This window comes from Protomyctophum bolini, assembly GCF_963924005.1.
Source record: "Protomyctophum bolini genome assembly, chromosome: 5".
Classification (NCBI taxonomy): domain Eukaryota; kingdom Metazoa; phylum Chordata; class Actinopteri; order Myctophiformes; family Myctophidae; genus Protomyctophum; species Protomyctophum bolini.
The window spans coordinates 5259726-5271529 of NC_137866.1; the positions used below are offsets into that span (position 1 = coordinate 5259726).

The following is an 11804-nucleotide window of genomic DNA, read 5'->3' on the forward strand; positions in this document are numbered from 1 at the left end:
TCAGTTAAAGTACATTTGTAACCTTCAATTAAATAAAAGTTATTTTTGACAACAACAGTCAACAGTCATTAAACACTTTTTTATACTGTACTATAAAGTATTTCTAAAATCTCCTAGGCGCTATAGATAAACTCATTTGCACACCATCAATCATGTTTATGTGAATTAAAAAGTGGGTTCTTCAGAGATTCTATTAAATAAATATTTTTACACAATCATTGTTAGAAATATGACATTTGGTGGAACATTGCCTTATTTCCTTCCTTACGGTAATGAAAGTATTCCAGCGTCTGCCCAGCTGCAGCAGTGTGTGTGTGTGTGTGTGTGTGTGTGTGTGTGTGTGTGTGTGTGTGTGTGTGTGTGTGTTTACATGGCTGTCATGTTGGAAACAGAAGTAAATCAAGTGGGTGCAGCTGGTGCTCTCTGAGGCTTTGATTAGACAGGGCGGTCTGTTATAGAGTGGAGCGGTCATTATCAAGAAATAACACACACACACCAATCAGAATCAAGCATTCGACCAAGCCGTGTAATAAACACATGGTAACACATGGGTGGGGTCTGTGTGGCCTCATGGCCTGATGTATATATATCGAACTGGGGGTCCTTAAAATATATATATTTAAAAAGCTTGAGAACCACTGCTCTCCAGTCTATGGCATAGTGGCTCTGAATGGATGTTCAGTCCCTCATGGGGTTCTGTGTGTGCAGTGCGCTGTCCAGTTGGAGGTTCTGTAGCTGTGAGCTGAGATGAAGCGGGCTTGGGTCTGCAGGGTTCTGTTGGTCCTGGAGCTGGGAGCTGTACTGGGCCAGCGTGGCGTACAGGAACTGATACTGCTCATTGGTCTGAATCATCCCACCTCTGGAAGGAAGGAAGGAAGCACCCGGAACACATCAGTCAACATTAAGGAGAACATATTATCGCTGTCGAGCAGAAACCTCTTAAAACCCATTCTGGACAGGAACCCCTTTTGGTGTTTTAACTAAGCATTATGTTATACTTTAGCTATTGAAAAATAGCAGATCTAATTTTCTTTTAATCGTTAAAATGTGGCGCAAATCATTGAATATATATTTCAGAGCGAACATTTGTAACTAAAATATTGGCTTCTGGGGGGTCCCTGGAACTACATGTTTTGAGATGGGGGTCCGTGGCCCAATAGAGATAATTCTGGGGGTCCTTGACATGAAAAAGGTTGAGCACCACTGACATAGAAACATGGGTTTTTCCGAAAAATGTTAGGATTTTGAAGACTTTTTTTTATCGACCTCAGTCCAAAGTCTAATCACCATATTTTTTAGCCTGGTTTCCGTGTATTGTGTTGTCACTTTACTACTCAGTACTTGTATTTCATAACGTTATGTAGCCACATTGTTGATGATACGTCATCAGCCAGCACCACTCTTTTCTCACGGAATTAGCGAGAGTAAAACCTACAGTATAAAGTATTCCAGCGAGCCGCCCCACGTCCGAAACGGTTGAGAAATGACAGAGTTACTGTATGGGGGTCCCTCTACTGTACTGTACTGGCACACCCAAAATCATCATATATACAGTTAATATGTGCGTGTGTGTGTTTGTGTGTGTGTTAAGTTGCGCACAGGTGGTGAAAAACAACCATGCTGCTATTCTCGTGCTCATACCCACCCAGTAAGGGAGTGAGAGAGAGAGAGAGAGAGAGAGAGAGAGAGAGGGATGAGTTCTGAGATGGGTTTTATGAATGAGAGAAAATAAGAATGAGAAAACACAGAACAGTGTGACCTGTCTAAAAGTTAAGACACAAAAGAACAAAAGAGAGACAGACAAAGAAGGAGGTTGTTGTCCTTCCATACCTGTCCAAGCGTAGCTGACAGACCGTCTCCAAGATGTCCACCTGCCCCGTCTCTCTGAGCTGCTGGCAGCCGATACTACTGGCTATGAAGCAGCCTGTCCTCCCAATGCCTGCACTGAGAGAGGAGAACATTTAAAGCAGTGTTTCTCAAAGCAGTGTTCCACTATCCAGGTCCCTCACCACACCCCACACCCAGTTAAAATGTATTAGAGTGTATGTTTCTGTAAGTTCTGTCACCCCACACCCAGTTAAAATGTATTAGAGTGTATGTTTCTGTAAGTTCTGTCACCCCACACCCAGTTAAAATGTATTAGAGTGTAGGTTTCTGTAAGTTCTGTCACCCCACACCCAGTTAAAATGTATTAGAGTGTAGGTTTCTGTAAGTTCTGTCAGGACAATTCGTGAATGGATAAAGGATAAAGGGCTCCATTTTCGTCACCGCTAAACCCCTTATCCCTAAACGTCTTTACCTTTTTTTTTTTTAACTATTTTTGAGTAGTTAAAATGGCCAGTCTACAAGATCACAACGTGTCAATGTAGATTGGCTATTGAACTACTAAAAATGTGGCGCGGACTCAGCATCAGCAAAAGCAAGCAGGAAAGAAAAAATTTAATAATATTCATAAACATAACCTATAACATAAGCCTCAGGATTCACATGGGTAATAACAGCACACGCTTTGGGGTGTGGGGGGACGGTGGGGGGGGGGGGGGTCACCTTTCGATCTTCATTCCATTAGGCTTACATAAAAATATGCACTTTTCATCTTGAATTATGCCAAACCTATATGGATAGACTAATGAAGTAATTAAGGAGAATTCATGGGAAATGAATGGATAGATCATAGCCTATACCCTGTATCCATTATGGATACATCCTTAATGAATAGGCTTAATGGTTGTATCCATTAAGGATGCAATTAAGCATGTTAACACTAATTTCAACCTTATCTTCATATCATTGGTCCTCGATCATTCCTCACTAATGCTAATTATAAGATGATGCTCTCTACTGGCCTGTCTGTGTCTCACTGTTCAATGGGCTGTGCAGGACAGTCCATAAACCTGCCTACAAATGACATCATCATTGGGGATTCCGTGCAAATAAAAACTGCAACCTTCCTCTTCCTGGAAAGTACGTGCAAAATAAAAAAATACGTCTTGTGGCGTAATATCCTGTGGCCATCTTGGGTGCTCATACCAAAGTCAAAGTCATACGATTTGTCACACACACCTTACCGCAGTGACATTTGTTCTCCGCATTTGACCCATCTCTTGGAGCGATGAGCCGAGTGCCAAGCAGGGAGGCATTGGGTCCCATTTTTACAGTCTTTGGTATATGACCCGGCCGGGGATCGAACCCCGACCTCCCAGTTTCAGGGCGGACACTCTAACCACAAGGCCACTATCTGGTGGCCTTGTATAAAGTATAAACAAACACAGAAAGTGGGAGTAGCGGCGCTCCAAATATTTGACTCCAGAGGCTGGCTGACTCAAATGGACATTCTGTTTATATCTGTTATATTTGACTCCAGAGGCTGGCTGACTCAAATGGCCATTCTGTTTTCAAGCCATGCATAAAAAGTTTGGGGCTCACTTTCCATTTGACCCATATGTGATTTGAAAATGTTAATAAAGAAACTTTGATCAAAATAAAAATAATAATTTAAAAACATTTCCCAAAAGGAAATGCAAGCATGTATTCAGTCTGACCAGAAGCAGAGATAACATGTCCTCCACCAGTCTATATTGAGCCTTTGTTTTTCGTTGCTGTCGTGCAGAAACCAGAAAGGCCATAAGAGATTATGGGACTGACGAGCAGCACATTCTCCAAGCTGACCCGGGAATGAAACGGGCGGTGACTCGCTGTCGGTCAGACACCGAAGCCCATATATGGGACACGCAGCCGGGCCGGGCGGACACCTGGCTATACTACTGGGTCACCCCGGCCCGAGAACTTTAATGAAAGACATGCTTTCATCACTGTGGATGTGGCTCTCATAGCCTCTTCAAAGAGCACCATGCCCTTTGTTGTGTGGGTCTGCTCTTCCAATCTCAGCCTCCTGCAGCCTCCCCACTCCCCCCCCTCTTTTATGATTGCTTGTCGGACACAAGCTTGCATTGGCCTGTGTTTTTGTCCTATTTAGTAAGAAGAAAAAGAGAAAGAGGTAGCGAAGAAAACAGCTTCAGTGTTCCAGAGAGCTGGGCAAAGCTTGTTTGTCATTGTTGTTTGGTCAATTATTTAATTACTGGTTTGGGTTTGAAAAAATGTACAATTCAATTCAAAGGTACTTTAATTGGCATGGCATGAGCAAACATATACGTTTACATTGTCAGAGTGGACAAGGTATAGCTGGGAGAATTAAGCCGTATTTATTTTATTTTCTGTTTTGTATTATTATTATTTTATATCTCTGTTTTTTAAACGTCGGGTACAGGGAGAACCTGTGGTCCAAATGGACCCTTATTATGACCCTTATGGGTCTGTGGCTCTGAGAGTGTACAGAATCCATTATGACCCTTATGGGTCTGTAGCTCTGAGAGTGTACTGAATCCATTATGACCCTTATGGGTCTGTAGCTCTGAGAGTGCACAGAATCCATTTTTCACCCTTATGGGTCTGTAGCTCTGAGAGTGTACAGAATCCATTATGACCCTTATGGGTCTGTCGCTCTGAGAGTGTACAGAATCCATTTTCACCCTTATGGGTCTGTCGCTCTGAGAGTGTACAGAATCCATTTTTCACCCTTATGGGTCTGTCGCTCTGAGAGTGTACAGAATCCATTTTCACCCTTATGGGTCTGTCGCTCTGAGAGTGTACAGAATCCATTTTTCACCCTTATGGGTCTGTCGCTCTGAGAGTGTACAGAATCCATTATGACCCTTATGGGTCTGTAGCTCTGAGAGTGTACAGAATCCATTATGACCCTTATGGGTCTGTCGCTCTGAGAGTGTACAGAATCCATTTTTCACCCTTATGGGTCTGTAGCTCTGAGAGTGTACAGAATCCATTATGACCCTTATGGGTCTGTAGCTCTGAGAGTGTAGAATCCATTATTATGACCCTTATGGGTCTGTAGCTCTGAGAGTGTACAGAATCCATTATGACCCTTATGGGTCTGTAGCTCTGAGAGTGTACAGAATCCATTATGACCCTTATGGGTCTGTAGCTCTGAGAGTGTACAGAATACATTATGACCCTTATGGGTCTGTAGCTCTGAGAGTGTACAGAATACATTATGACCCTTATGGGTCTGTAGCTCTGAGAGTGTACAGAATACATTATGACCCTTATGGGTCTGTAGCTCTGAGAGTGTACAGAATCCATTATGACCCTTATGGGTCTGTAGCTCTGAGAGTGTACAGAATCCATTATGACCCTTATGGGTCTGTAGCTCTGAGAGTGTACAGAATACATTATGACCCTTATGGGTCTGTAGCTCTGAGAGTGTACAGAATACATTATGACCCTTATGGGTCTGTAGCTCTGAGAGTGTACAGAATCAATGTTCACCCTTATGGGTCTGTAGCTCTGAGAGTGTACAGAATCCATTATGACCCTTATGGGTCTGTAGCTCTGAGAGTGTACAGAATCAATGTTCACCCTTATGGGTCTGTAGCTCTGAGAGTGTACAGAATCCATTATGACCCTTATGGGTCTGTAGCTCTGAGAGTGTACAGAATCCATTATCACCCTTATGGGTCTGTAGCTCTGAGAGTGTACAGAATCAATGTTCACCCTTATGGGTCTGTAGCTCTGAGAGTGTACAGAATCCATTATGACCCTTATGGGTCTGTAGCTCTGAGAGTGTACAGAATCAATGTTCACCCTTATGGGTCTGTAGCTCTGAGAGTGTACAGAATCAATGTTCACCCTTATGGGTCTGTAGCTCTGAGAGTGTACAGAATCCATTTTCACCCTTATGGGTCTGTCGCTCTGAGAGTGTACAGAATCCATTTTCACCCTTATGGGTCTGTAGCTCTGAGAGTTTACAGAATCAATGTTCACCCTTATGGGTCTGTAGCTCTGAGAGTGTACAGAATCAGAATGAACTTCATTGTCACATCACAGGTTTACAACAACAGGATTTCACAGTGTACTGTAGATTGGGTTCTCAGAGATAAAATAAATGGTATCAAATTGGATCAATGGATTACTGTATAATGCAATATCACCTCCCATACCACCATAACCCCATACCCCTGGCTCCTGGTATTAACGTTCTCCTTTCCTTCACCTTGTGACGTGGTTAGGAAAGGAAATAGGATTGTTTATTATTTTACTATTGAGATCTGTCTCTGGGATAGGCTGTGGGACGTACCTGCAGTGGACAATGATTGGTCCAGCAGGCTGTGGGACGTACCTGCAGTGGACAATGATTGGTCCAGCAGGCCGTGGGACGTACCTGCAGTGGACAATGATTGGTCCAGCAGGCCGTGGGACGTACGGTACCTGCAGTGGACAATGATTGGTCCAGCAGGCCGTGGGACGTACCTGCAGTGGACAATGATTGGTCCAGCAGGCCGTGGGACGTACCTGCAGTGGACACTGATTGGTCCAGCAGGCCGTGGGACGTACCTGCAGTGGACACTGATTGGTCCAGCAGGCTGTGGGACGTACCTGCAGTGGACACTGATTGGTCCAGCAGGCTGTGGGACGTACCTGCAGTGGACAATGATGGTCCAGCAGGCTGTGGGACGTACCTGCAGTGGACACTGATTGGTCCAGCAGGCTGTGGGACGTACCTGCAGTGGACAATGATTGGTCCAGCAGGCTGTGGGACGTACCTGCAGTGGACACTGATTGGTCCAGCAGGCTGTGGGACGTACCTGCAGTGGACAATGATTGGTCCAGCGTCGGCGAGGGACTTCCTGTAAGCCTCTACCTCCTCCACTAATCGGAGCAGAGGAGCAGTGCATTGTGGGACATGGTGGTCAGGCCAGGAGGTGAACCAATAGTGTCTGACTGGACGACATTCTGAAGCTACCTACGAGCGTGAGTGACACACACACGCGCGCACACACACACACACACACACACACACACACACACACACACACACACACACACACACACACACACACACACACACACACACTTATTTGTCATATCGGGTCATATGGGTATCGGCGAATATGCCAGTCTAACCACCGATCCGACACAGGGGTAAGGGGTTGACAATATGGCAGGTAAATAAAATGCTGGGACATGTGGAGTTTGCTTTCAAGTTGCTCAAACTGCAAGTGCACATTTGAGTGAGGAGTCTGCTATAAACACAACACCAGATATATAGCTAGATAGCTATAAACACAACATGAGATCACGACACATCGGTATTCCTTATCAGCATCGGCTAATACAGAAAATGTGGTATCGGGATGGGATCGGGAACGAAAAATAAGTACAATTTTGAGGTATTTTCACTTTCTCCAGTATTTACAATTTTCAATACATTAACGTGTACAGTACTTTTTACAAACCTAAACATACCACAATTTTTCTGACATTTGTAAATAGACGATCTATACTATCTACTTGTAGAGTTTCTATTTTCAAAAGATTGTCGTACATTTTGAACGTTCTGCACAATGAGTACTTTGTATGTTTTGATGCCAATACTTTTGTACTTTTAGTCCATTTTGAATACTGGATTTCACTCCTAACTAGAGTATATCTACATTGCGGAATTGATACCTCTACTTAAGTAAAAAAAAACGTGAGTACTTCTTCCATGGCTGCGTTCTAGTACCTGGACGTGCATATCAGTGATGGTGAAGTCCTCTCTCTGGGTCCTGTCTCTCACTCTGAGCTGGAACCTGCCCAGTACACCTCCTGCCTCTCCTCTCTCCTCCTCCATTTCCTCCTCCTCCTCCTCTTCCTCCATCAGTCCTCTCCTGGCCTGTGGTTCAGGCCAGTACAGCTCACATTTCTACAACACACGCATGCACGCACGTCGCACGCACGCACGCACATACACAAGAAATATGCATATGGTCAATATCACGAAACAATGGACAGACAGCAAGCAATTTACACTTACAGTTATATTCCGATTTTATTTGAGTAATGTAAAGTATTGAATTAAAAGTGTAAATAATATAAACGTATAATTGTCCCAATGAAAGAATTGATAGTCACAGCCCTATAGTGTGAACACTGCATTTCATCACAGGGAGCGGAGACCCGCACGGTGATATGTTTGACAATGAGGTATACCTGCCGGTCGCCATGGTGACATTGAGGCACCTACGGTATATTATTACCTCATTGTTCTCCTTCAGCCTGGTCACCATGACGATGATGGAGCTGCGTTCCTGCCAGGCCATGTCCCAGAAGTCCTCCACTGTGTGCAGCATGGGACCCTGCGTAGCGATGTAGGTGTGTGGAACGCATTTATAACCCTGCAATGCAAAGACGTCCTCGGGTTTAGCTTCCTGGTCATTCACACCAAGTCTTCCAACTCTGTTCTCCCTTTTTTACCATGGTTTTGAACTTGACCATCCATTCATATACATACAGAACCTTTCACTTAGTAAGAGACCACACCTTCGCTCAAGATTAACAGTTTATTGAAACAGAATGAGATGAATGCGGAGTGGAGTGAGGAACCCAAGGTAGGGCAAGACTCAGGGTGGGGGCGTAGTCTCTGGAGCTGACGGTCATCTTTGCTCTATACTCGGAATGAGTGGTTGATCATCTCTGCTCCGTCACTGCCGCCCCTGGATTCCTAGAGAATCGAGGCGGAAGGAGGAGGTTGGGGTGGAGGAGGATGGCGATTTTGAAGAATAGTGAAAATAGCCGATCTACAAGTGCAGTACTCACAACCCATGTTTGGTCTGTCGTGGAGCAGAACAAACAACTTGGTTGAGAGACCGCAGGTGTATTTATACTGTGGTGATTGCACCGGGGATTGGCCGGGTGATAATGAAAGGCAGGTGAGTTTGATAAGGAGGGAGGAGTTGTTGATAATGAGGGAGGAGTGGTTAAGGTCAAGCGGAAGGAGGTCTCTTCTCCCGAAACTAGGTTATCAATGGGATGCACAAAGCACAGTGCGTGAAGTGTCAAACTGGATCTAAAGTCAAGCACAGTCACTCCATAACACTCCATAATTCCCCACTATTTAAAGAGAGTATTACATAGTAGATTGACCTATATAGGTGAGACTCGGCATTGAGGTTCAAAAGCAACTCATGATCTGGGCCAGATTATCCATATATATTGCATCAGAGGTTTGCTTGGGGGCACCAGCCAATTTACAGAGCTGGGAGGCGCCAAAAACATTTAAAAAAATCGTGCTTATAGAAACTGCAGATATGGTGAGATATATACTAAACCACTTCATAGCTCGTAGAAAATATGTTCAAAGACCTCCCGTCATGTAAGACCTTTGTGAAGCCATGCCCTTGTGGGGATTTGTCTGCCTCAAGACTTCACATGCCCAGATTGATATCACAGATATCTCCTGCACGTAAATGAGGAAATGTTACAGGAGAAAGTCGTAATTCTGAACTGCATGCCCAAAATATTCTATTAGCAGTCTGTGGGTGTGGTCTCCACCTCTTTCCAATTGAGGTTGTGTGAGCGGAGAGCTTTTGTTTGCCCAAATTGCAAATCATATCACGTCATTAATGCTGCTCCCGTAGATGATCACACAGTCAGTTTCTCCTCCAGATTACTGAATCATTTAAATAACAATTGTGGCAGGTGCACCTGGAGAGAATGGAAGATTTTTATTTTTATTTAACCTTTTTTGGGGGGGTGTTTGAATTCAATGGTTCAATTGAAATTAGAAATGAGAAAGTCTCCATATAGAATATATAGTAGAATATTTTTGTTTATGAGGGCTGTTGACCTTTATACTCTCAGATGTTAAGCCTAAAGTCCAGTCCACGGCTACAGTACGCAACTACAGTTGCACCCAGGTCGCTGTCCACAGTCCAGCCCGCTGCAATGTCTTGCAACTGTTTGAAGTTGCAACTATAGTTGCGTATAGGTGTGGACTGGGCTACCAAGCACACACATACAGGCAGGCAGGCAGGCAGGCAGGCAGGCAGGCAGGCAGGCAGGCAGGCAGGCGGGCACGCATGCACGCACGCACGCACACGCACACACAAAATGGTGTTGCATGCCGAACATGCTTTAAATTAGCCATTTTCGGCACATGACATTGTGGTAGGAGAGAGTGCACACTTGTCATTACTGAGTCTTCACTGTGGACAAGAGAGCATGTGATACATGTCTACACAGCTCAGTAACATGAGGATGACTGACTGAGCAATACGTCCTGAAACTACATGTTGTGACCAAGAACTCCACACACGCACGCACGCACGCACACACAGTTACGCACACACACACACACGCACGCGCATGCAGTGTGTGAACATGTGTGGGCGAGTGGGGGAGTCAAGAACACTTTGTCACTTCCTTTCTAACTTCCTGTGGTTCCTGCTTGTCTGTCAGACACCTACACTAACCGCCATGACAAGATCTGTTCTGCACGCACGCATGCACACACACACACACACACACACACACACACGCACACACGCACACACACACACACACACACACACACACGCACACACGCACGCACACACGCACACACGCACACACGCACACACACACACACACACACACGCACACACGCACGCACGCACGCACGCACGCACACACGCACACACGCACACACGCACACACGCACACACACACACACACACACACACACACGCACGCACACACGCACGCACACACGCACACACGCACACACGCACACACGCACACACGCACACACACACACACACACACACACACACACACACACACACACACACACACACACACACACACACACACACACACACACACACACACACACACGCACACACACACACACACACACACACACACACACACACACACACACACACACACACACGTACTCAACGTACTGTGAGTCTGTCTAAATGACATTCTGCTTTTACTTTTATTTGGCCTTAAACATTAAACATGACTACATGTGTGACATTGTTTTGAAACATGAAGGAGAGTTTAAACTTAAACTTGACTGTGTGACATTGTTTTGAAACATGAAGGAGTGTTTAAACTTAAACTTGACTGTGTGACATTGTTTTGAAACATGAAGGAGAGTTTAAACTTAAACATGACTGTGTGACATTGTTTTGAAACATGAAGGAGTGCCATTTTGACCTGACAGTTTTCAGTCAAGCTCATCTACAAGCTCATAGCGCTCCACCGAGTGACGCGCTACGAGCTTGTAGGTCTGCTGTTTTTGAAAAATCGTAAAAATGTGGCACAAATCTTTGAATATATATTATATTCTTTCAAAGTGAATGTTTTTAACTCAGGTCTAAATGGGTTAAACTTAAACATGACTGTGTGACATTGTTTTGAAACATGAAGGAGTGTTTAAACTTCTGACCCGGATGTAGTTGGCATTGATGTAGCGGTCTGGCCCCGCCTCTTCCTCCTGGCTCTTCAGGACAACTCGGCTGTCAGGGTCTGGAATATAAACAAATTGTTAAAATAAGTGTTAAATAGCTCTATATTCTGATAGTACTCATTGCTATAGAGCGTCGCAGTCCCGCCCCCTTTCATGACGACGCCAGGCCCAGGAAATGAATCCCAATGCATTTTCCCCATAGACATTTCAAAACGTATTTATTTAAAGACCTTATAAGCGAACTCTTGTTGTGACAAATCATGACAACAAACCACAAAAAAAGTGTTTTATTAAACCTGCCGTTTTCTTCTTCTTTCTAATTATTTGTTCAGCCCGAAAAAAGAGTTGACTTTGTCAACTTTGGCATAAATGTCTTTAAATAAATACTTTCTGAAAAGTCTATGAGGAAAATGAACAGGGATTTATTTTCCGGGGCGGGACTGCGACGCTCTATAGACTAGAGTGCTAGATCAGTAACAGGTGTTAACATGCCTCTCCAGCTCTCTAGGAA

General features: G+C 44.5%; 1 protein-coding gene across 1 annotated transcript in view; it reads right to left on the reverse strand.

Annotated features, from left to right (window-relative positions):
- Positions 1–467: 467 nt before the first annotated feature.
- LOC308315679 (tyrosine-protein phosphatase non-receptor type 7-like) overlaps positions 468–11804 on the reverse strand; it is a 17134-nt gene continuing 5797 nt past the window's right edge. Inside the window, exons 5-10 of the mRNA XM_080763790.1 lie at positions 11273–11352; positions 8094–8231; positions 7580–7759; positions 6660–6817; positions 1831–1944; positions 468–859 (exon numbers count right to left, since the gene is read on the reverse strand). Of these exons, the coding sequence (XP_080619916.1) occupies positions 679–859; positions 1831–1944; positions 6660–6817; positions 7580–7759; positions 8094–8231; positions 11273–11352 (851 nt within the window). The 3' untranslated portion in view covers positions 468–678. The remainder of the gene's footprint in view (positions 860–1830; positions 1945–6659; positions 6818–7579; positions 7760–8093; positions 8232–11272; positions 11353–11804) is intronic.